At 40.7% G+C, this 26,498-nt stretch overlaps 1 protein-coding gene across 6 annotated transcripts; it reads left to right on the top strand.

The window, feature by feature from the left end:
• The first annotated feature begins 552 nt into the window (after nt 1-552).
• On the top strand, nt 553-26,498 carry DAB2 (DAB adaptor protein 2). 6 transcript variants are annotated; one of them, XM_015653074.3, is made up of 17 exons: nt 597-765; nt 6,667-6,755; nt 7,262-7,334; nt 12,830-12,956; nt 14,704-14,843; nt 15,464-15,562; nt 15,865-15,996; nt 17,892-17,975; nt 18,224-18,247; nt 18,513-18,560; nt 18,755-18,817; nt 19,626-20,249; nt 21,103-21,256; nt 21,855-22,382; nt 22,807-22,898; nt 23,785-23,852; nt 24,591-26,498. In XM_015653074.3, the coding sequence occupies exons 4-16, from the start codon at nt 12,863-12,865 to the stop codon at nt 23,845-23,847; spliced, it is 2,145 nt and encodes a 714-aa protein (XP_015508560.1). In that variant the 5' UTR covers nt 597-765; nt 6,667-6,755; nt 7,262-7,334; nt 12,830-12,862; the 3' UTR covers nt 23,848-23,852; nt 24,591-26,498. The 6 variants fall into 6 exon arrangements, with proteins under 6 accessions (XP_015508564.1, XP_015508558.1, XP_015508565.1 ...); XM_033520524.1 differs by lacking the exon at nt 597-765 and adding an exon at nt 4,017-4,125; XM_015653078.2 differs by lacking the exons at nt 6,667-6,755; nt 7,262-7,334 and having other exon boundaries at nt 553-765; nt 23,788-23,852.

The following is a 26,498-nucleotide window of genomic DNA, read 5'->3' as shown; positions in this document are numbered from 1 at the left end:
TTTAATTGCATGTTGTTGCAGAACAAAATGCGCGGTTTTGAACAGAAACTAAAAAAAAAAAAAAAAGGTAAACTAGGTCTACAGCCTTGAAAAGAAAACAAATCATTCTGCTACAAGGACAAAAATACGATTTCTTTAATCAGAGGTTCTTTCATACAAGTTGGAAAACAGCTGTACTCTGGGGGGGGAACAAAAAAATAACACCAAAAAAACCACGAACAACCAAAACCAAAAAACATGATAGATGTTTGAATAAAGATGAGTGGGAAGTACAAAGGTCAGGTCTGCATGTGACCCAGAAACTGATTTGCACTGACCCAATATTTTGGTTCGGCCGGTCACAGGTTTGGGGAGATGGAGGATGGAGACGGTGGTACAATCTGTGGGTGCCAGACGATTCCGTGCCCCCGCAGGGTCCACCTGTGTCCCCGCACTTCCCTCCCGCCTGTCCCCCGTGGGCTCCGTCCCCCCTCCAGAGGCTGTGCCCAGCTCCCTCCCGCCCCGCAGCGGCGGCTCGCAAGGGGTTAAACTTGTGAGCACCGACACGTTGAGGGGGAGTAGCCAAGACCAAGCAGCAAAAACATCGCAGCGCATTCCTGGGTAGTCCTCAGCTGCCAGCATCTGATTAAAACCATATCGCTCGCTGTGAGTGGCTGACTAATCTCAAGGCGAGAGTGCAACCGCATATTTAACCGGGGCCCCGGTCCCAGCCAGGCTACGGGCTGCGCTCATCGGAACATGCACGGAGCGGCACGGATCTAGCCCGTAAGGAGCTTTGCGAGCCGGGCTCGGCGCTCGCACGGCCGGGGAGGGGGTGATGCGGGGCTGAAGGAGCTGTCACCGGGGCAAGGAGCTTTTTTCTGCCACGACGTGACAGTCGGTACCCGCGGCGGGGCGCGGGGTGCCGCTGCGGGCTGGGGCTCCGGAGGGGCTCCGTGCGCCCCGGGCCGGGCTCAGCGCCGCAGCCGCGGGTGAGAGGCGCCGCGGGGCCGCGCTGCGCCCGGAGGCGGCGGCGGCGATGGGGCCCGAGCCGGGCTGCGGGACCGTGTCCCGCCTCACGAGGGGTAGAAGCCGCCCGCATCTCGCTCCTGGCTCGGGCCAGGCGAGCGGCCGGGGAAGCATGAGGGCAAAGCGATATAAACGCGCGTTTTCGGTTTTGCGTGTGCAGAGGATGGGGTTAAAATCATTAAGCAGATTAACTATATAAGCACTAAATTTACTATTTCCTATAACTAGTGAGTTATAACAAACAAGTAGCATGAAAGAATCTAATAGCGGAGATAATGAGAACACAGGTTAGGATGCTGCGAAGCGGGAGTAGGGTTTTGTTCTGTTTTTGATGGGCACTCTTCTGTCTGCCGGTGAATTTCTGCGCGCAACTTCAGTCTGGGGTAAACTGGGATAGCTGTAGATGTTGACGATTATCTGGAACTAGTCTTCTATCTTGACAGAGAAACTGACTTCTCAGGTGATGATATAAAAGGTCTAATGTCCATTATATGGTGACACTTAATGCTGGGACAGTGCCAGTGCAGCGAGCCATAAGATAAACGCAGGTGTTGCCAACATAGACAGATCTTCTCAGCTGGACTTCTCTGTAAGGAGCTTTTATCCCTCAAAAATGTTGAGACTGGTTACTCGAATGCATACTGCAAATTCACTGGTAAGGTTGATTTTATTATTTTGAGAGTTGGGGATTTTTAAGTCTTCTCCTAATTAAGCTAGTTTGCCTTAAAAGGGTATATTTTTTTCTTCTGAAGTCTTCTGTAACTTCCACAAACAACACTGCCCAAAATTAACCGAATCTGAGGGCAAGAAGGCTTAGACTTGCACAATGTATGGTAAAGAATAGCCATAGGTATGCTCTAGGATGGCAACACCTCAGAAAATAGACAGAATTAAAGATGCAGATTCAGCTACAGAGAATTGATTATGAGGGTGTGTGTTCTAGCTTGCTGTGAAGATTTGACAGGCAATGTTAAATTGAAAGGATGTCATTGTGTCTGATAGTGACCTGCTAGGAAATTATAATGCTAGCAGGTTTTTGTGTCAGCTTCCATTAGGACCTTCTTGGTGGTAGGTGAGGCTGCACACATGAATTGTAGACCAAAGAAAATCTTTCCAGCTGATGAGGGAGTCACCCACTACCTCTGTTCAAAGAATCACTGCAGTGGCTTCCAGCACAGTTTCTTGAGGCATAATCAGCTTTTCAAAACTCCCTGGATGGTGTGAAGATGTGGTCACATCTGAAGCAGAAATTTTTATTAATAGTAGGTTTGCATTGGAAGGAGGACAACCAAATGGTAGCAAAGGTAAGGAGGATGAGAGTGCTAAATGAATCTCTGGTGAGTGACCAGAACAGAGGCTTAAGTAGCAAACATCATGATTTGGTGCATAGGAAAGCTCAGTGTAAAATGCAGTGAATGCTGAATCCTTCAGGCTTTATGTGTCTGGCATCAATTTCTTTTTGTGAAGGTAAAGGCGATTGTCTAATCTACAATGCTGCTAAGTATCTCTGCACAATCTATTTTCTCATTAAGAACATAACTTGTTAAACTACCTGCACACTGCAGACCAGTAGCTGCTATGGCTATACTTCTTATGCTTCTTGCTCAAGGCCTCTATTTCTCAAGCAAACATAAGGAGAAACACTCTAAGCAGATTGTTATAAGCTATGGAAAAGGTAGATTTTTGTCTCTGTGGGAAAGAAAATAAGTGCACTTAATATCAAGGAAGGGTGAATCCAGTGTGGATGCTCAAAAATCAAAGTAAAAGAGCCGTAGCTTGAGATATGATGTAAAAGTGCACGAATATATTATAGCTGTTGGGTATTGTTGCCAAACCTGCTGATTTTTCTCTCCTGTTGATGGTCTCTTTTCCTAGTAAACTCCACAATTTTAGGAAATTTGTGTGACCAGCTGGGTTAACCCTAGGAATGCTTGCAGAATTTATTTGGCAAGGATAGCGATATGTGACCACTACAGAAGCATGAATTTGCCAGTAAAAAAACAGTAAATTCCACATCTGGAGAAAGCCAGCTTGATTTGGAAAAATTGCTGATGCAAATTCTGCTTGCTGGCTAGATTCTGTCAAAAGAAATTATGAAGCAGCTTGAAGGTAACTTGTAATCTGCAAGGATTTTGGAGAAGAATTTTAGATCTTGCATGTAGACTAATGTATTGTTAGTAGAATTGGGATGATATCACAATTTGGTGTTGTGTTAAAGAGATCAAATAGAATAAGGTGTCTAAGGATTGTAACTGAGAAGAAAAACTGGCATTAGAAACCTGACTCTAAGGCTGTCCTTGGGTTCAAGGGTCTCAGGGTTATAAAGAAGTTGGATGAAGCACAGTGTCAGGCCTAGTCAATAAACAAGAGGTACCAGTTTCAACAGGATTACCTTGTTTATACAAGCTGGGCAGCTGAGTGCTGAACAAAGCATCTTCTCCCATCCATGTCTTCTCAGCCCTAGCTTATGGGGACCTAGACCATTCTAGTCTCCCCTCATCTGAAAAACTGCCTTGCATATGCTCTGTAGTGCTTGAAGATGAAGTGCCTCAGCCGAAATGCCCAGTATGACATTTCTGGTGCATGTCCCCTTAAATCGAAAAGCTCAGACATTACAGGGCCAGTTAAGGACAGATTATTGGCCTTGGAGCTGTATTTCCTGCTGTTGTCTCGGTTCATGTTGCATCCTTAAGCAATAAGATGAGGATTATCTCTTCAGCAGAAAAAGTAGGTCTAAGACAGAATAATGGACCTTCACCTTGAAAGTCAGGAGGCATCATGACAATGTCAGCTAGGAAGTTGTGCCTCTTAGCAAAGTCTACTCAAATCCTAATGCTGATGTGCCACACACCTAATAATTTTAGGCCAATGGCTAAAATGCCTATGGATAAAACTTTCCTCTTAGGAGGGGACAAAAGAAGTTGGGAGCACTGGGGATGTAGTTTTAATATTACAACCTGTTTTTCTACCTTACAGATCTCTTCTGTGCCCTGTCATAATACAGTCATTTGCGCTTTGAGGCGAGGGACAAAGGTCACTGTATGAGTAAGAACTAATTTTCTAGTAGCTTGAATCACAGATCTGTCTGCAAACAGCAGCTACCCTGGTTGATGGAAGGTAAACTCTAGATACTCCTTGTATGCTTCTGAGGGATATGGCATCCCTATAATATGTTACCAAGACTGTCATAGAGATGGGAAATTAGAGACACCCTGGTCAAGATTGCTTTATAGTCTGGATTTACGAATAGTACTGAAAACATCCTCAAATATCTGTAATTATAATGGTAGGGAAACTTACTGCAGAACAGTCATCTGTGAAATTCTATTAGCTGTTCAGTAGGATTTCTACTATAAAAACTGTGGTGAAATTCTAAAATTCCTAGTTAATCCTTTCTAACCTCTGGTATAGGTCTTTCTGTACCACTTTTTAAAACTTGAGTCTTCTGTAGTTATTCATTACCTTTCTTGCTGCATATACAAGGGAGAGCTGGGGGCCTTGGTAATAACTAATCTTAAAGGCAAGTATAACCATTATATTAAGTAGTATGCTTCATAATACCTAACAAGACTGGAACTGTTGTAGAAGAGCCTACAAGTATGCTCTGCAAACGAAATTTTTATCAGTCTTCTCAGAATACATAATGAACATAATTTGCATCTCTTACAAGAGGCAGTATGGAGTGACTCCTGTGACAGTAACTGCTACAACAATTTGTGTCTTCAGAGGCACAGTATCTGGGGGCTAGGTGGAGTGCTCTTCAATTACTGCTGAAATGAATGTTTGATGATAGGCTTTTGGCTGCTCCTGGGATAACCAGGCTGGGTAAGCAAACTGCAGTACTCAACAACGTGGCCAGGATTACATGGGTTTAGGCTGTGTGAATGCAAGAATAATAGAGGAAAATCCTATATCTCATACAGATAAATTTGTGAACTGGTTGAGAACACAGTTAAGAGTAAACTGTGCAGAACACAGCCAATCTCCTTCAGTACAGCTTGCATATACTCAAACTGCAAAGAAGGATAACTGTGCCAGCAGCAGACAGTTAACTGTATGCAGCTGACATAACCTATGATAACAGCTTCAATATGTGTCAAGTTCCTGCTCTGAGAAGGAGGGGTGAAAAGCATGGTTATTGGCAAGAGTCCTTCACTGTACTAACAAGAAAGAAGATCCAAAACAGGCCTTCTAGGCAGGAGGTATTTAGGAGTACAGTTGGAAATGAAGTGTTTGATTTGTTCAGTTCAAACTCAGTTGCATCTGAGTAAACACTAGATGCCTTGAATAAAAACTGCTTTGCTTCCATGTTGTTTGGTATATCCAGTGAGTCTCAACAAGGATATTGATCGATATTGATCAATATTGATGAAGGTTGAGCTATAGGCACTGAAGCCATATTGCTTGAGATTACTCATCCCAAGGGCAAGTAATGCTTTCCTTAGCAATAGCTCCAGCAGACAGCTGTGCTCTGGCTCAGGTGCCACTAATTTATGATGCTTCAGAACTGCAAACTGGAGAGAGGTATAGAGGAGTGCTCCCTTAGCAGGTTGCAAAACATACTGTCTTTCTTGAATCCTGATAGGAAAAAAAAGTTCTTGTGGATAATTTAAATGTTTTATCTAATTTGTCTCTGTTTCCAAAGTAATAGTTCTCTATCAAGAAAGGTATCCCACTGTGCCCTTTCAATTTCTTTCTAAGGGAAATGTTTGGAGTTCAGATATTAGTACTTCTAGTACTGAAAGCAAAGGGTTTTCTTAATTCAACAGTTTAATGACTGGGTTACCATAGATAATGAACAGAGACTGGAAAGGCTGCTATCAAGCCTTGTTGCAACACGCTGTCTTATTCCTGGAACAACTCATAATTTGAGGTTGACTAGCTAGATATTTGGGCACTGCCTTTGGATACTTTGAAGTTCCTGGCTGAAAAATAGCTCTATCAAACACTATGACAGTGCTAGTTTCCTTCATCTTGTGATCAAGTCTTCAGGGAACCAGATAACACTAGCTCATTAAATGCTTTTCATTCATAAATTGCTATTGTTCTATGTGTTCATCAGGTACAGCTTATTTTACCTGGTCATTACTTCTCTTGAGCCCCCTGCTTTAATCTTCCTGCAGAAGACATATTTATTTCTATGACAAATGGAAGAAAAATCCAAAATAGAAGCACTGCTGTAGCTGGGTTGACAAGTAACTAATTATCTTTTCAGAAATCACAGGATACTAGAATGATACAGAAAGTACAAATCCAATTGCACACTTGAACTGTGTGACCTGTTCAGTCCCAGCTGCTAACCTAGTGATACTCTCTTGGCTGTGATTCAAGTGTGTATGAAACACTTTTGGGAACCAAGTTTGAATTTCTATGTTCTTGCTAAAAACCAGGAGGTTCAGAAGAGACTGATGTGATGAGAACAGACTGTTCTGTTCAACTGATGAAAGAGCAGCTGGAAAGTTGGCTGAATGGTGAGATATCTGTGGGGTTTCACAGGCATGATCCTGCACCAGCAATGGTACATGCCAACATCTGTAGCTGCCATGGCCAATTAGTGCACTAAGAGCTTTATCTATTTTGTAGTTAGTACTAGGGAAGGGAGCAGCACAAGGGAGGTGTCTGATGTGTCTAATGCTGCACTTCTATCTTACCAAGTAGATGAAAATCACCTTTCCCTGTTTCTCACTACTGGTTGAATATGATGAAGACAGCCGGACTATGTTCCACATCAGTGCTAACATCAGTATGTAAGTACTGTTGCACTTTATTCCAGATTTCATCTTGACAGAGGAAGTCCTTGGCATAAGTCTGCCTTTAATACCTCAACAAAGTATCAATCCACTTCTTGGGTAAGAAGACAAAACATCAAATGGAGCTTGAAACAAAAGATACATATAAGTTCCCTAAAGTAAAATCCCATTTTTCTATAAATACATGGTCCAAAAGGTAAGCCCCTAGTTTAATTAAAGTCACAATATCAAGCAAATGATCTCTTGAACACAAATCACATTTCTACCAATCTACATCCTAAGCAGGACAGTTCAAGAGGATTTTTGAACTGAGTGATGGGTGCATTGCTAATTTTGGCCTTACTGAATTGTGTCAATGACAGCTACACTTGCCAGGCAGTGTAGTTTAATATCCTTTTCAGCTGTCTCTCTTATAAGACCAACCACAGGACCTTTGGTTGTAGTCTGAAGTATAAAAGTATATATTCAGCCATCTTTCTGACAATACTGCTCTTGCATTCCAGACATGGTTAAAACTGGAGGTGAATAGTTCCCAAGCTGTCTGTGCACTTTCTTCTACCACTTGCCTTCAAGCAGGTACTTGTCATGTAAAAGTGTGAATACATAAGGTATAACCTACCTGTAGGTAAGATGATTATTTCTCATGAATCTTAGTTGCTGGATATGCTGGTACATAACAGAATAATTTGATGGTTTTAATAGAGAACACAGACTAATGTTAATGCTTGCATCAGAATAAGCATCTGGAATGTTCCATCTAAATCACTGTAATCTCTTGTGTCATGTTACAGAAGGTTTATTCAACTTGAACTCTTTAGACACTGTCAGATACCAGAGCAATGGGTGTTCTAGCAATGAAAGAAAACATTTAAGATTGTATTTTATTTGACTTCTCAGCATGAGTGATCCTGTTTAAAAAGCAAAAGTCTGATTAGCACTTTTATGTTTCTGATTTATTGATGCATGCCTAGGGCTTCTCAAGGCTACTACCATTGAAACAGGAAGTAAGCAGAAAATGTGATAATCAGATGGGGAGTTGTTAGATGTAAATGTCAGTCAGCCCTACAGGGGCTCACACAAATGCACTATTATACTCCTGATGTGAGCAGAAGGCTGCCAGTCAAGATAATTTACTGATAACAGATTATCTGGCTTTACAACTTTGGCTCTTGCTAGTGTTCATTGTGTGAATTGCTGTTTAGCCTTTAGTCTGTTTTCTTAGCTTGAAAACTAAAGTATTGAATTCACTAACATAGCCTTCTAACCAGAAGAACCTGACTGATCCTTCAAGAACAGTTGGGGAGGAAACAACCTGCCCCAGAAGCATGTTCAGCAGTTGAACTGTTGCTGTGCCTCCTGTTACTACTTCATCCTTACAGGCTATATTTCACTTGGCAGTAAAAGCTTCCCTTGTCCTCTCCCGGCCTTGCAGATTCTAATTCAAGGTTAATATTTACATGCAATAGCTCTTTAAGCTGAGTCATGTACTTGTAGGGACAAAGAAGGAGCACAGGCTGAGAAGAGGACAAAGTATTAGGTTGATGAGCAGATGTTTAGCTTATCTTTTTGGGTGTCCCTAACCTTCTCTCAGATAATCTCTCATCAACTTTGAGACATTTATCTTTGCCTGATGACAAGGGGAAAAGCCTGTGTGTTGGTGAGGATTCTGTTCAGCCCTTAATTCTATGACAAACTACAGCCATAATGAAGATTCTCAATTCACTTGTGCACAGGACAAAAACATAATCATTAAGGGTATCTATCATGTTGCCACCCCTTTCTCAAATAAAAGATATCTGTAAAAACATCTCTAGTGGAAACTAAACGTTGCTCAACAAAATTGTTCGGCATGTTCTTCCAAGTCTTGCTAAGAAACAGGTATTTCAGGGCTGACTTGCCATTACTGACAGCCCTCCCTGCAGAGAGTTCAGAGAAGACACCAAGAGTGCAGTATGCCAGAAGTTTTACGACTGAGAAAGTTTTGACTTTCCTAAGGTAACTGTGTAGAAATTAAATATAAGTCTTGAAAGGAGAGCAGTCTGACTTGAGACAGTAGGTAGCAAGTTGTACATCAAGGAATGTGTTTTGTGTGACATGATGTTTATCTGAGGAGTCATCAGTATCTATCTGCCCTTCACTGGATGGTCCCTGAAGGAAAGGAGGAAGATCCAGGTAGTGGTCTCTCTACAAGCCCTGTCTGGAGTAAATTGACAAGCGGCTGAGAAAAATGTGTGTGATATGTGGTGATACAGGCAGAGTTTGGTGCACTTCAACCGAGGTGGCAGCATTGTAAATCTGTAGTCTTTGGATTTTTGAAACAGTGCATTTAGCAGAGTAATGAAGATAAGCCATATAACTGATTAGTGAGTAATTAAGGTGTGGTGATAGCAATGGACTCATCTACATGGACAAGATTCAAACTGCTTTAAACTAAGTGCTGACATAGATGATGGGGTAATGATCTTGCTCTTTTCTGTATCTGAAGCCTTGACTCTCCTTTCATGCCTGCATAAAAGCACAAGAATCTCTAACCTTGCCATGCTTGCTGGCTGACTCTTTTGAGATGACCTCAAAATAAAAGTGTAAGACAACAATTCTAATCTTGTTGCCCTCCACCTGCAGCTGGATTAAGAAAATTCTAGAAGTCTGAATATTGGGAAAGGAAGTCCCCAAGAAACAAATGGAAGGTTTTAACTTTTAGTTACTTGTATGGTAAGCACACCATTCCATTAAGAAAACATAAACATAAGGGTCATGAAGACCTTGCTGAGTTGTAGCTTGAGTTTAAAGCCCAGAATCCATATTTACTTGTGGTTGAAGTTCTTTTATAGTGAACAGAATAAATTACTGCTAGCTCAATCTACATGCTTCTCCCCACCCCAGAGAAATTTTATGGTGAAGCCAGAGATAATTCAGTGTAGACATGAGGCTTAACTTAAAATATGAACACGTATTAAGGTTGTCTTTGTCTGTAGATGCCTTGAAAGGCTACCTAGAACAGAGGCTAGACAGTGTTAAAGGAATAAAGTAGGTATTTATTAAAAAGGCCTTCAAAGGATACCTTTGTACCTTGGGCAGTACAAAAGCCTGGCTGTGGCTACACCCAAGATGGACAATGGGTTACTCATTTTCACACTTTTATAAATTTGATCCATTTGCATGTTGGGGTCAATTGTCCAGTTATATCTTCAGGTTCTGAAGTCCCATTCTCCCAGACTGCTCTCCTCAATTCACCGTTGTTTATCCTTTTTGGGGTCTGAAGCTGCAACAGTGTCCTTGGTTCTCAGGCTGGAAAAGGTTGTTTTGTCTAACTGAAAACTGAGAGGAGAACTTGCTAATTCTTTATATGAAGTTCAGGGTTATATACACTAATGCAGCACAGAATCTGGAAAATATGAAAGCTAAAACTTAAGGTATCACTATCATTGCATTCTTAGTTTAACTAATTCTGTTGTTTCTCAGGTGATTTTCAAAGACACAGACTTCTCCAGAGGTATGATAAATTACCATGTTGTGCTGTGAAATCTCACCAGGGAACATGAGTTTTGCCAGATCTCAGACATGAGAGTAGGTCCTGCAAAGTAGCCAGATAGCCCTAAAATTGCATTGCTAACACTAAAAATTTTTTTAAAAAGTTTTTCCATAGTAAGACAGGATATTTGCAAAGTTCAGCCACACTTGTGTAATCCCTGACCATCTTCCTCCACTGTGGGTGGTTTTTGCTATCTGGTTTTATTAAAGTTAGTGGTCTGACTTCCATACAATGGAGGCAGATGCCAATGATGACCAGAGATCCCTTGAATTCAAAGATGACAGCTGAACATATGGATATAGACCATTTCACAGTTGCCAAAATGATATGTAAATATGCCAATTGTGCATATTTGCTCTTTCCTAAATTGACTCTTAATTTTACTTCAATGTGTTATACAATTTGTAAACCACAGTTGGGTGTAGGTCTACTAATTAGAGGAGGAAGGATCACTGACAGGCAGGATTCAGTGCCATGAGTTTCTTATTTCTTCTTTCCATAATGGAGCTAGGCAGAATGTCCTAAAGCTATAACTCAGCTTTTTGAGAGCAAGGCTTATTTCTCTTTTCTGGGCCTTTCCCTTCTATTCTCTCAACAGTAATCCTCCATATAGGATTGGGTTTTTAACTAATAGTCCAACTTTAACTCTCTTTCCTTCTTCATTATTTCTGAAGGACTTCATAAATCTAGGGAGGGATTCTTTATGCTTATAAAAGCTATCTCCACCCAAAATGATACTCTTTATGATATATATATAAATATATATCATTTGTTTTAGCACTGTAACAAGTATTCTGCAAAATCCCTGCTGGTTTAATAGTTTTCCTCTTGACCTTTTTTCAGAATGGACACACAAGCCACTTTTTCAATGATAACATTTCTTAAATAACGATGGCTTGCCAAACAAACTCTTCCTCTGACATCTCTTTCTACTCAGAACCACTTGAAACTTTCACAGCAACACCTTTGTTCCTTTGCATCAAATGTTCCCTAGCTGTGGCCAGATCAGTTGCATACAGAGGAAAACAGGTACACCTGACAGTTCTTTCCCATTTGAGCACCCTTATCTCTGTTGATTTACTTGACCAATGCTAAATGCAATTCACAAACCATCTGGTAAGAAGCTAGGTCTAATTTTGCTTAGGTTAGCTAGTTCCCTAAAGGCCTTCCTCCTGGTTAAATGGAAACTGAGGCTTTCAGGGTGAAATTCTCCCTTTAAGATCTAGGAATTTGTCTTCTTCCTGTGTTAAGAATCAGTTAAGAATTAATATCCACTACTCAGGTAGTGGCAAGCTGGTTGAGTCAGTCTAGTTATTGACTTAGCAGTAAACTGGGGGAGGAAGGGAAGGCAGGAATGAGATCAAAACACTGAAAGTACATTTCAAGTAATGGGTAAAGCATCAGCTATTACTAAGGCAAACAAGGAATTGACTATTGAGAAAAAAAACTTCTAATGCAAAAGGCTATGCAGTTCTGCACTTGTATCTACATACAAGTTGTGTCTCAAATGCTGGAGTAAAGGGGTAGCAGCTTGCCTGAATGTAGGAGTAATTAGAGGGGAGCCTAATTATTTAATCACCTAAACAGTTTCTTGACTTCATTTGTTATCTTAAAATTCAAGGTATTAACTACAGCCGTTGCAATATCCCAGAGAAGATTGATAGAATTGTTTCTGTAGCAGATGTGGATATCTAGTTCTTTCTGTCTTGATTTAGATCTTCATAACTCTATGAAGCTTCTCTGAGTACCTCTGTTGTGTTGGAACAAAACATAGCAACTGTAAATTATTTTTTAAATTTGTGTCTCAGAGAGAAAAGGGTCACGTGGCGTAGAGGTAAATCCTAAAAGTCAGCAGTTTATTGTCAATTTTCAGGGGTTTTGAAAATCGGAAGGTTACTTGATTACTTGTTAAGACAAGTGTGGGGGGGTTTGGCTTGAGGTTCTGTTGTGTTCTTACTGGGACAGTCTGTCTGCAGCCTGAGGAAATTATTTGGTTTTACTTGTTGGGTGGTATAACCTCTGACTTTTGCGGGATATAGAAACATGAATAATATCTACTGGCATCTTTTGGGTGTTTTGGTGTCATCCTCATGGGTGTTTGGAACAGATCCTAGCAAATGTTTCTTGTCTTCTCTCCCACACTACTTTAGAGATGCAGCTGACAGTGCTGAATGAGAATAGCCCAAAATACCTGAGGTTCTATAAATAGCCTTAAAAGGTAAAAAAGCTGAAGATTGACAGATTGACTTGTATCGGTGCAAGTAGAGCCTGTTGGTGTAGATCAGTGTGCCCTACTGCTAAGGTATTTCGGAGGTGAGGGTTCATCACCTCCTGCTGTAACTTCGTGCTCTGTGCAGTCTGACTCTGAGCCAGACTTGCCGTATGATCACTCCTTACACATTCAGGCTTTGTCAGGCATCAGTGTTCCGCAGAACTCTGATGGACTAACAACTTTAATCTTATATTCAATAAGAATATTTCTTCTTCAAGGTAAAAATAAATAAAAGTCTGACTTCTAACTGTTATTTGGATTTTTAAGCCTACAGTGAACGTAACTGGCCACAATCCCATCATGTCTGCTGAAGCTGAAACTGCTGCTACCAACAGCCAGCCCGAACAACAGGCTCCACCAAAGGCACAATCTTCAAAGAAGGAAAAAAAGAAAGGTAAGAAATGCTTACTACTTGCACAACTCCTCTATTCTGTGTTCTTAATCTTTTGCATTTGTCTAAACTAAGATCATCCCTCCCACTACTGCTGAAATAACTGAGTTTTCAAGCTGACCAGAAGAGTAAGTAAATATGCCAGTATAATAAACTTAACCAGAAGGTAGGCTTTTAGCATTAAAAGCTCCTTTCTAGCCTTAAGTTCTAAAGCTCTCTGTTCCTCTGTTAAGTTGTTTGCTGAGCCTGACAAGTAAGGAAGAGCCCAGAGAAGCAAGAGCCTCCTGAGGAGGTGACCAGGCCTTGGACCACCACAGCACCTGTTAGTCTGAACTTGAACCTGACTCCTCCCCTGTCACAGAGTGTGCTGCAGTGAGATCCCAGGGAACAACCAGTGTCTCTGAGCCCAGAGATGATTTAAGACAAAGGGAATGGGTTCTCGTTTGCCAATCCAACAACTGGTTTATTGAACACAGCCTCAAATAGGTGCAGGGATGAGAACCAAGATTGGGCTAAGGGCACAGTGTTAAATGAGGGGCAAAAGGGGCAGATCTGAGGGTCAAGGTTCAGTAGGGACAAGGGAAAGCGGTGCAGGGGAGTGAATAAGGGTTGGGGAACCAAGGGGATAACAGGAGTGGAACACTGTGGCGAAACAGAGCCAGCAAGGGTTAAGGGAAGGAAGAACGTTCTAGGAAGGGTTCATGAATGGTAAACAGGATGAACAAGGGTGACATCAATCAGACACACTACCAGAACACCAGAACCCAAAAGGCACCAGCATATGGCTGAAAAAAGCCCTTGGGAGGGAGGCCTTTTCTTACTCTATTCTAGAAGAGTTTCTCTCCTGTTTTGCCTCTGCCTCTCCAGGGCTGAGGCATTTTGGTAACAGGGCCCTGGGCCTCCACACTCCCCCGGTCCAAAAAGGAGATTTGTGCTGGATACAAATTCTTATCCAGGGAAGCTAGAAAACTCATTCCATGAGAATTATTATGAAACTGATAATAGATTTTTTGATAGATTAGGTCATGTAAATATAATTACCTCATATAAAAATACATACCTAGGTGCATACGTGAACTATGTTGAGCATGTAGAGAAGAAAAGCAAGCAGTTCCCAGCAGGAGCAGCAGAAATAACAAATTAGTTAAAGTCCCAAATACTTAGAAGGACAAGAGTACCAGGACTCATTGTAGAAATGATGGTGCTGATATCAGGTTCTAGTATGGGAACTGGGAGATTATTTTTGCACAGCAAGAAGAGATCTGCCTACATCAGAACACAGGGACAACACCTAAAGGCCTTACTGAGCACCCTGTATGGCCATGGGAAATACCATTTTTGCATGGTATTTTTTTCTTAGCACACCTTACTTTTGCTTATCCATATTTTAGGCTTTTATGTGGTGAACAATTGTTCTGAAGCTCCCAGACATTAAGCACGAGGCTCTACTCTTTGAACTGAAGCCACGTTCTGCAAGAGTATTGTGACCATAAAGGAGTAATTGTCTTGCAGTGCACATGGATTGTTAGTCAGCTGTACTCAAGAGGCAGTTTTAACATGGACATGGTGTATATTTTTTAGAGATCACAAATATCAACATAGCCATTTCTATCGTAAAAAGGAAAAAACAAAAACCAAAACAAATAACAAAACAAAAAACAACAAAAAGAAATAAACAAAAAAACCCAACTCACCCAAACATAAAAATAACCTCAAAAACAGATCCACTAAACTTTTTCTCTGTCTCCAGGGCCAGAAAAAACAGATGAAACCCTCTTGGCTAGATTCAAAGGTGATGGTGTAAAATACAAGGCTAAACTGATTGGCATAGATGATGTTCCTGAGGCAAGAGGAGACAAAATGAGTCAGGATTCAATGATGAAGCTGAAGGTAAGGGCTTGATCTGTGATGTAAGGAACAATCTCTGGTTAGCCTTCAAAAAGCAGATCAAACAGTCACTTTGGCAAAATTTCAAATACAGCTTAATGGTGATGTAGTTACTAGCAGTACCCTCTAGATGGATGTTGCTTCCTAAACCTCTGGCTCAAATGACATTTCTCTGAAAGTCTTGGAAGATTCCTTTGGGTCCATAGGCATCCAGTATGAATGCTGGCAGTATGAATTTCATCACAAATGATGGGCTTGGGTTTTGGAGGGGAAGGGGTGATTGCTGTGCAACACTGACCTCAAAGCACAAGTTGGCATCCTGTATCAGTGGTGACACTCAGATACAGACAAGCTAAAATATAAATTAATCCCTGCAGCAACAAAGACCATTACTTCTGTAGTACTGAACATTCACGTACCTTCAATCAGACTGGAAAAGCAGGTAAAGATGCCGCTACTGCAGCGGTTTTGTGGACTAAAATCTGTTTTAAGAATCTAAGACAGAGAAAACTGCCTAGATCTGTGGTATGACTTTAGACCTAAGCAATAATATGTTACAAAGAACAAGTTAAAGCTCAGTCCAACAGAAGTCTCATCAATACTTTGGCATTCATTCTCTTTAGGGAATGGCAGCAGCAGCCCGTTCCCAGGGTCAACACAAACAGAAGATCTGGGTAAACATCTCCCTCTCTGGAATCAAGATTATAGATGAGAAAACTGGGGTAAGATATAACTTATTTTCTTAATGTGATTCTTAAGGCTAGTGAGGCACCTGGATGTTGAAGCAATATGAACTAGAGTCTTACTTGGGCACTGTACCCCATTTCCACATATGAAAACTTTTGAAAGATGCTGAAAACTCCTGTCAGAAGACAGCTGCATCTTATTGTAGTCAATCAAAGGCTGATAAATACGAGGTTTAGACTGAAAATTTTCAACAGTCTCAATCATTCTAACTACACAGAACAGTGGTGATTATATTTCCAGAAATTTAAACCAATAGTTATTTTTATCCCAATTCCAGGTCATAGAGCATGAGCACCCAGTAAACAAAATCTCCTTTATTGCTCGGGATGTAACAGACAATCGTGCCTTCGGCTATATATGTGGAGGAGAAGGCCAGCACCAATTTTTTGCCATAAAAACAGCCCAACAGGTATGAATCCGACACTTTCTTTCACATGCTATGGGTAATGTTGTTGTGTAAACATTTAACATGTGATAAGGGTCTAGTGTTTTGCTGGAAATCCCACAAAATTCCTTTGGGGAATCCAGTATGCATGGATAGATTTTATTGAAAGAAAGACAATGGGAATTGTCTGTGTCACTACTGACTTCTGTCTTGCACAGTTTCATTGTAGTCCAGAATAAAAGCACTCAAGTAGTCTTGCTTACTATTATTAACAATGCTTGTCTATGTACCATGAAAGTCATTAGTGAGATGAACAGAGCCATTAACACAGGCTTCCCACTGTGAAAGTACTAATTCTTAAGTAAAATAGCCAGAGTTTCATTCTGAATTAACAGGAATATAGAACTACATTAGCCTAGTTCATGTCATGCTTTGCCTTGTGCAGCAGGAAAATCACTTATTCAATTGAACAATGATTCTGGGGCCTGCAAATGATATGTCTGGTCCTCCTAGGTCCTCTTAACCCTAACTTGCTGGGAGGGATTCTGATCCTTCTGTGATAAGTTCCTCACATGCAGAAATCCTGTGTGCAAGGTTAATCTCTCTGAGGGGAATCTGTACGTAAGCAGTACTGGAAAAAGCTACTTAAAAATACCACTAAGAATTATTCAGCTTCATAAACAACCTGAAGTTAGGTATTTTTTGTTTATCAGCTTGTCTTTATTATGATTTTATAATAATATAACTGAGGAGCTCCTTGTTGGAGCATGTTACTACTTCAGTAACAGCTACAAGGCCTTCTAAGTCTGTTGAATTTGTCAGCATTCTGACCAATAATTGTATTGATTTCAGTGGAATTGTAGATTAAGCACAAAAGCCTTTTGTATGTACTCTGGAGTCTATTCCTTCATTTCACCACAGGGTGCTGCTTGCCAGCCCTTAAGCTCAGCCAGGCCTTAGACAGGTCTTGACTTGCTACTTGGTGTTTTTGTCATAAACTCGCCGAGCTCAGAAGCAAGGACTTCTGCAGATCTAGTTTGCTGCAGCTCTACTCCTTGTTAAAGTTAATAATTCTTGAAATGGGTCTTCCTGCAGCTGCATGTCTAAACCCCTTGACTGGGAGAGGATGGTGCTGAGGTGTAAACAGTGAGATCTGTTCAAAGCATTCTCTGCTTGAGCCAGTGGTAGTGGCTGAAGATGGGGATGTGTCCTACTCTAGACATTGACAAGCTGCTGTATGCCTGACACAAGTGTTACAAAGCAGTGTAGCTGAACTCATCACCATCTCGACAGCATTCTTGTTAATGGATGTACAGGGCATGCCCTGCCTTTCTAATTCACATTAAACTGTCACCATGTCTCAGATCCCATTTAAAGCTGGTCTCTGCCTCACACATTTGAGGAGATGATAATCTTGCCTTATGCTCACCTGGCTCATCTGCTATTTGTATACTGTTTAAAATAGAAGTAGTAATATGTGTGGAAGTTTTCTCCACACTCAGTGCTAAAGTCAGCAGCAAACAGACAAATGCAAGGAGACTACCAGAAGGCTTGGATGAATTTTGCACTTTTAGGACTTGCTTACACTTAAGAAGTATTGCTACCAGATTTTTTAGGAAAAATATAAAAAATATTGTTACTTTGCGCAGTTTTAGCACAAAACCTTTGTGCATGTTAGCACAAATTTGTGTACAGCCACTTTTGTAGGGTTAGTTCTACACCGATTGTGTCCCTTCCCCTTGGATTCTGCATAAGCAGACTCTTGTATGAAGACTAAACAGGTCTTTAAACTCTTGCTTTTCCTGTTATCTCAACCCAAGTCTTGCACCATTTAGGGAAGTTTGGCTTGATGCACAGATTGCCGTTTTAGAAGTCCAGGTAAAAGTAGTACATGGCCTAAAATCTACATTCTTTTCCAGGCTGAGCCTCTGGTTTCTGATCTTAAGGACCTCTTCCAACTAATTTATAATATGAAGAAGAAGGAAGAAGAAGAAAAGAAAAAGGTGAGTGAAAATATAGAAACTGCATGACTCTGCATAAAGCTTGCTTCAATTTTGGCTGAGTTTTGGGCTCTTGTAAGACTTGATACTAAGCTCTGCCTAAACCCAGAAACACTGGGAGCTATTGGTTGGCAGTTGTGCCACCAGTCTGGCTACCTGGGTCTGGTAACCTCCTCTAAAATGACAGAATTTGACTTTTGTTGATATCCTACATGATGCTTAGGTATTAAAAGTCTTCCTTTTTTCTTTAGAGTGAAGAAGCAAGTAAGACTGAGGTAGGTCACTTCCACTCAGCCCCTCTTGATTAGATATGCTGCTACACCACATCTAACTTTTACTTTCATTATGCTGCCAGCATAGTATCAGGTGCCCAATTACATTGAAATGGAAGTGAAAAGAGTCTGTGGAACCAATACTGAATAGTGATCTCTATCATGCTTCCCTTCTTCATTACTTGTTTTTTTAAAGCCTGCAAGTCCCTTGCTTAAGGCAAATTTTGAAATTACAATTGTTTCTGACATTGTTATCTGTCTGTTACAGAATGGTGGTGAAGAACTGCCTGCTGATCAAGCTGACAAGGCGAAACTGGTAGGTTCAATTTTAAAATGTCATTTGATGCCATTAAAAAGTTCATAACTGACTGTCTCCATAATGTGTAGGAAAGGCGATGTTTATAGACAGTGTTTATAGTGCTTACTGCAGATTTTAAGTAAATCTGCATGATGCTTCTTCTTGTGAGTGCTCTAACAGATGGCAATTCTTTCAATATTTCTGGCTTCAAGGGAGTTGACCAGATGGACTTGTTTGGGGATATGTCAACACCCCCTGATATGAGCAGCCCCACAGTAAGTAGACTCGAGCTTACTTGCCTTGCCTTTTTCTTAGGAAGCAAATTCAGTCCTAGTAATAAGTGCTACATTTGCTGAGGCATCTGCCTAGCAATCATCACTGTACTAGTGGGGTAGGGTTCTAGAAGTATCCACTTGATCACTAGGTGTCATTCTAGTACTTAATTCTACTAATGTCATTCCAGTAGGTCTAGCTCAAAATTCGGCCTAATTGCACAAAGGTGTGCAAAACCTTATCATAACTCAGTATGACTGCAAAAATCCTATAATTTTAGATCTGGCAGTATAAGACACCATCAGCATGATGCAGCTGGTGCTGTCAATCCAGCCAGTGACCAAGCCTTGCCCTTCCCCTGCATGCTTGGTGGAGAACAACATGTTAACTTCCACTGGCAATAGCTCTTCAGCGTTATTCTAAAGCTGAGTCTGCAACCTGAAGTCTTACTAAGGCAGTGGGATTTCACAACTTGTCAAAACTAAGGACTAGGACTCAAACAGGGGTCTTTGACTCAAGTAAAAGTTTGTGTAATTAGTTCTTACTGACTCTACAGTCACTAGACTGAAGACCAAGAATATGATGTTTAACTGTGGGATCTGAAAACAGATGTTTCAGTATTGGGTTTCAGAGACCAATAGCTGTAATTTGAATATAGACAGCAGTGCCTGCCTTTGTGATTTTGACTGTTTAGTGGTATAATGTATAGGGTACTTGGATCTCTTCTTTTTCAGCTATTTTCTTTGAGCTTTTTCACTGTTCAGCAAAATCTATGTATAACTAACTTCATTTTTCTCTCTGAAAAAATAGGAGGCTAAAGAGATTCTGTTAGTGGATTTTAATTCTGAAATTGAGACCAAACAAACCTTTGCAAAAGAGGATCTCTTCTTGAATGGCATCACAGCCTCTCTTCCACAACCAAAGGCACAGACACCCTTCTTGCCTGAGAGTTCTTTCTCTACCAATCTCAGCTTCTTTCCTACACCTAATCCAAACCCTTTCAGTGATGATCCTTTCACACAGCCAGCCCAATCTACACCACCTTCATTTGATTCTCTAAAATCTGATCAGAAGAGAAGTCCAACTACATCAGGGGGTAATGGTGCTTCAAACAGTGATATTGACTACTTTGATAAACAGTTTGACCAGATCTCTAATAGAACTGGCAAACGAGAAGCACTAACATGCCTGTGGCCACTTGAGAGTAAGTCACCTGCAGCAAGAATTCCCAATGTGATACCAGAGAGAGAACGGAATGGCTTTCTTGAAGTCCCAACAAAACTGGTTGTGGAAGGTGCTTGCAAAGGAACATCTCTGCAGAATGGAGTAAAGCTGGATTCTGAAAACAATATACAATTCATGCCACATGAGCCTATAACAATTAGCCCACCACCACAGAGTACCAAGCCAGGAAGAGGAAGGAGATCTGTCAAGGTGAACAGTGTTCAAGTAATTTATGGTGATATGCATGATCTTACTTGGAGAAGCTGGCTGAAGGAAGCTTTTCTTTCTTATTATTGTATAACTGGATACCTAGCTTTGCAACTCATCTACTTCTGCCTGCTCTGCTCACACTAACCTCTCTGCAGCCATGATGCCTTCTAGTATCTCTGAATGTTTCATAGTAGCTATGGTCACTAAATTCTATACTCTCTTCTTTAATGCTGCCCTACTCCTGTAAAGGTCTGGTAAGTATGCTGCTATGCATATTAACACTTGATATAATGCCAGAATCTGTTATGATAGTAGTATAACATTTATGATAGCATGATGTATGCCCATCAACCTAGGGTTTCATAACAATAAGATACCAGTACTGGCTTACCAAAATCCATGTGGTTTTTCAGTATTTGCCTACTGAAGGAAATTTCAGTGGCTTGCATGACTAGGCACAGGGTGGCTCTGGATCAGCTTCATTTTTCTTGTACCTAAATTATGCAAAACTCTTCTGGCCTTGACACAACCACAGGGGTTTCTGCAGACTAAGCAGTAGTGTTTAAAGGGGTAGGGTGCAGAGGGAAGCTCACTTGTAGCAAATAATTCAGCCATTTTAAGTCCTGCTCTTCTTCTGTTGACTCATGACTACTACATATTTTACCTGTTTAATGCCATGTATTTCCATAAGCATGAACAAAAGGGTGATGTTTGAAAATCTTATACTCTAAATGATACATCAAAAATCCCTCCTCTGTTTTAAATGAAAAAGTCTTCTAGCTCTGGACTAGGGAGCCCTGATCTTGCTAGCATGTGTTCTACCATGGCATCTCACTTATATTTTTCTTTCTAGACTGCATCGAATGACTTATTCAGCTCAGACTTCTTTGTGCCATCTACGGAGAGCCTTAACTTGAGCTCAGGGTCACAGGCAGGAGCTCAGCTAACTAGTCCACTGGACCTCTTCAAAACAAGTTCTACCATAGCATCTCCACTGGCTGGTCTAGGTTAGTTTACAAAAATAAAGGTCTTGTTCCACTCCAAGATATCTCCTAACACCAAAACATGGGTTCTAGTTTTCCTTTACTTCTTGTGCTGTACCCTTTAATCCATGTGCTGTTTGCCCTAAACTATTACATTCAGCAAATAGAGGGCTAATTCGGCATCCTTAAATGAATCAGGATTAAACCAATCAACTGTTTTAATTTTGACAGCAGCTTCCTACTTCATTTACACAAGGCTTAAGTGAGCCAAGCACTACTTGTAAGGTCAGGGTAATGTTGCTGCACAGTGTCTTAGTTACTTCTGTTTACATGATTATTATGTGACAAATGCACCTGTCACTTCTGTGCTAGAACTATGTTTGTCTTTCCCTTACAACAACCTCAATTATGTCTTTGCAGCACTGAAATGCAGCAAAGTAATAAATTAAACCCTTTCCCCCCTGCTTCTTTCCCCCAAATAGTTTGATTTCTAAGTGCAAACCAAGAGATTTTCACAAACAGTACACGAAAATCTTTTGCTGGTACCCTTTACGGAATTGATATGCTCCTGCTTGTGATCTTCAGATGACTGAAGTGCTGTGTAACAACAATCTCCCCCCAGGTGGTTTGCCAGTCACTTCATCACCATGGACCCCGCAAACAGTTTCCTTCACTCAGGCTACATCAGTCTTCCATGGGTCTATGATGTCTGCGCAGTCTCCAGGATTTAATCAACCACTTGCCTTTGGTACTCAAGGAGTGCCAGGCTGGAACCAATCTTCATCCTTTGGTGCCACATCCACTCAGGCTTCTGGTCTCTGGCCGCAGGCAGCACAAGTTCCACCTAGTTCTTGGGCACAGCCAACCAGTGCTGTAAATCCCTTCCAGAGCAGTGTGTTCACATCTCCAACGCTACCAGCTCAGACAGCCTCGGCTCTGCCCTCCATGTCAACAGCAGCTAGCCCACCTCAGCCACCACCCAGAACTACACAGCAGAAGGAGCTGTCCAAGAAAGAGAGCGATGCATTCATTGCTCTGGATCCACTTGGGGATAAAGAAATGAAGGATGTCAAGGAAATGTTCAAAGATTTCCAGCTGACAAAGCCACCTGCAGTACCAGCAAGGAGAGGAGAGCAGCAAAGCCCTTCAGGTGCTTCTGGAATTTTCAGCAGTTACTTTAGTAGTAAAGTAGGCATTTCAAAAGATAGTGCAGATCATGATGAAATGGAAGCTAGCAAGCTGTTTGCCAAAATGACTGGTAACATTTTTGAGTTAATGGTTACTGAAATAGAGGGTTGAAGGGCTGTCTCAACTACTAAATTGAAGACTTGATCAGCGGCAGTGGCAAAATACTGACACCTAGTGCCTAGATGACTTGAGTAGAACGAGGTAAACCTAAGTCTGAACGTTAGAATTTCCATCTGATTTAAGCTTAGTGAGGGACAAGCAGGAGTTAATATTGTGACTCCAAGCAACTTCCATGTGATATTTTTTTTTTGTGTGTGTGTTTCTAGCAGACCTGAGTTCTTGTTAATTATGTCAAGTGATTATAGCAGTATGTCTCTCTTTTTTAGAACCACCAAAGCCTGTTCCTCGGCAAAGTGAGCTGCCAGCTGATGGCCTGTTTGCAAGTCAAGATAAAACAGACCCTTTCGCTGCCTCATCTGTAAGTAGTAAAAGCCCAACAAAACAAACAAACCAAAAAAAAAAACCAACCAAAATACAAGCAAAAAAAAAACAAAAACAAAAAAACACAACAAATAGCAAAATCTCTAAATGACATTACCACCACAAAAAAAAGCCATCAATTTTTTTTTTCTCCTTAGTAACTGTGGTGCCTATGTTTGAGCACTAGTTTAGTTCTGGCTTTAGAGGTGCTACAACAAAAACTTTTTGCATCTTTGAGGCTAATATGTAATCTAGTAGAGCATAACTGTTGCAATAAGGTTAACAAAGCATTATTCCATTTGGCTTGGCTCCACAGCCAGTTTCCCAAGGTGCAAAGTTCTTTAGTATTGGGACCCTCTACAAAAGAGTATCAAATAATGTAGTTGCAGAAATACTCCACTTTGGTTATATATAACCCTCTTTAGAACAGACTGAGCATTGTGGATTGTGAAGCTCTCTAGCTGAACAAATGGGAAGTTCCATGTTAAGGACTCTGTGGGGGAGAAAGTGGCTTCACTAGATCACTCTATCTGGGACAGAGCACTTGAAGCCATCAGTGAAAATTCTGGACCAATTCCAGAATGCTGATTTAAGACTTCAAGCATTTGACTAAAAGACATCTCATCTTGACTACACTGGCTCTAAAGGAGTGTTTGGAAGCAAACATGGTTTTCTGAAAAATACCTTGCCTTGGACTAGCATAACAGCTAACACAGCTTAGAACCCCCTTCTTTTGTTGAAGAATATGGTAAATGTGTATTTAGCAGGTGCTCTGAAGTATTCTTTCTAGGTGTTTGAACAGGAAGTAGCTCGTAGAGCTTTGAAGTAAAGTGGTAAAACTGGTGAAAACTGGAAATCCACTAACAGCTTATCTCTTTCCTTAGAAGGAATCTCAGAATCCACCTTCTGGTCCTTTTGGTCATGAATTTGGCGACCCATTTGCATAGATCAGGTAAGTCTTCCACTAATAAGCCAACCTACTTCATCCTCTGAAATTTGTTGAGGAAATGTTCAGTAAAAGAGATAGCTAAAAACTTCAGGAGCTTAGTACTAATGCTCTCTGAAATATGGCAAACAGTGCTTGGAAGAACTTCTGGTATAGTACCTCTATCAAACTTGTACATAGCTGCATTCTGTCCAAGCCTAGTCAGCTTCTTAGAAATAAAGACTTGATTCTTCCACAGACTCGAATTCCAAACCCACAACAGATCTAGATTTCCTTTTCTTGAGGAAAAATAGTGACTGTATATTTGCTGCAGAACTCAGAGGGACTGACTTTAATTCCTTCAGATATCTGTGGGAGAATGTTAGAATAGAGTGCCCTGTACACAGTGTACAGCCTTCTGAAGTTTAATCACCTTAACAACTGCAGTTTTGGACTCTGAGTAAATAAAACAAGAATAAGGCTATTAGACTCTTACTCTGATTTTTAATCAAAAGCTGTTACAAGCACTTTTGTTGCTAGAAACAAATGTAATTTGAAATTTCATAGCATTGACTGAAGAACATGGTCTATTGATCCAGCAAATCTTCTGCCATACCTTCTAGTCTGCCCCTGAAATACTGTCTAGCTTCTGATAGAAGACAAGTGTTGATATTTATTGCTTTAGTTTTGTTCCTAGTGGCTCTGTTTAAGCAATAAAGCACATCTCATAACCATCCTAACACTAATTCCTTTCCCTCATACCAGGCATAACCAGAAAAGGACAAATGGAATAACTGGACCTCTTCTCAACGTGATTTTTCTACGTGTTTCACTTTGCTGTCTGCTATTCTTGCTGTTGTTTCATGATGTCTGCAATCTAAAATATATCCAGGTGGATTGAAGCATGGACCCTCAAAGAACATGCTGTGAAGATGATAATTCAGGGCAAAGCAAATGGGGATATTGACTCACGCTGAAAACCCAAATTCAAATTGGTGGATGTTACCTTTAGTTTAGTTCTTTGCACTCCTCTACAGAGAGATTGGCAGCACTGAGTAATGTGTCTTGTACCATTTCCCTTTATATGGCACTTACTGTCCCAAAATAGAGGAACTTAATGTACCTAGGGGAGAGTTGTTGCCTTTGCATAAGGGTGTTGAATTAGTAGCTAAAACTCCACACATTTAAACAACTAGGTCAGTTGCCCATTATGACAGCAGCAGCCAGTTGTAAAGTGGATGCTACTCAATTCTAACTGGTGACTAGACAGATGACTTGGTCTTCTAGCCACAAAAATTTAACTATGTGTAGAGGAAAATAATATTACTCTATTTAACTAAAAGTATCATTCCACCATAAATGTGTCATTAAGGGACTGCGGGGTCTGTAACAGCGCTGCTGAAGCCCTGAATACTAGAGGCCTACACTGTAAGCTGCAAAACTTCTTGCAGAACATTTAGGTAGTTGTGGACACTAACTGTTGTCTTGGTGCTAATATGGCAGTTTTCAGGGAGGGAAATCTACTAGGATTACTTTTCTATTAAGGTGGCTTGGCAAACAAGTCAAACAGGAAGGTAGGGTTCTTGCTTACATCTCAGTGAATCCCTGATGTGCTGATGAAGTTTGAGTTGTCATGGTGTAGTGGGGTATGTTTCCAGCATGGTAGGAAACAAAAACACCAAAATAGCTTCACTCCATGCCTAGGTTCCTTGTGAACAGATGCACCATCTCTGTGCTATTAATGTGAGGTAGTACTCTATCTTTTGGAAAGCATGCCTCTTCTCAAGAGCCTCTTTACTAACAGGGTTTTGAACCAGTTACAACTGCCTGTAACAGCTACATTCTTGGCCAGTGGTGATGACTGATGTGTCAGAAGTTTTTCTGTTATTGTTAAGTATAAACTTGAAATGTTATTGTTAAATCAAATGCCTAAGCTGTTGCTAAACTGGAGAGCTAAGAAAGTCAACTTGAATACAGCCTTAGTATCCAATTCAGCCAGTCATGCAATTAGTTGTGTATACAAACTTCTCTTGCACTTTCTGTAATGCAAAAAAAAAAAATTTTAAAAAATAAAATCACAAATTTAAGTATTTGTCTCAAACTGGAAATGTAGAAACTTATTGATGTTACACTGTTATATAAAACTGTAGTATCTGTTACTTAATGACATTAAAAAGAAGCAGCTCTTCATACCAAATAAGCATCAGTGTGGCTGTTAATTCTGCCTTCTGTTAAGTCAGTCTTGTGGTCTAGTTGACATCAGAAGTTCAAAGCCTGCTAAAAAGCATTCCTCACAGCTTCTGTAGCTGTTTGAAGAAAGTGTCTTTCTTTGTAACTTCTTACATTGGAGCTGTTCAAAAAATGCTGCGCCATATTAAGAAATAAAATCTCCAAGTGATTTAGTAGAAACTGTCACTAGAACTTTGTCCCTTGGGCTGCTCAGCCTGAGCTTGTTGCTGCTAAAGATGCTTTCCTGCTTCTTTCTGCAGACCCATGGGAGCTAAGTACTTAAATTGCATTGCACTCAGAAGTTTCAATAATGCACCTTCTGTATTCCAGCTTTGCAGGAGATCTAAAGTGATGCTGGGAAATCTCAGAACATCTTGAGTTCAGAGGAAATTATATAACTCCTTCAACAGAGATGGCTATAAAAATAATAAATCTGTTATTAAA

This window comes from Parus major, chromosome Z (assembly GCF_001522545.3).
Source record: "Parus major isolate Abel chromosome Z, Parus_major1.1, whole genome shotgun sequence".
In the NCBI taxonomy this organism is placed as follows: Eukaryota; Metazoa; Chordata; class Aves; order Passeriformes; family Paridae; genus Parus; species Parus major.
This window is presented reverse-complemented; position numbering and strand designations above follow the sequence as displayed.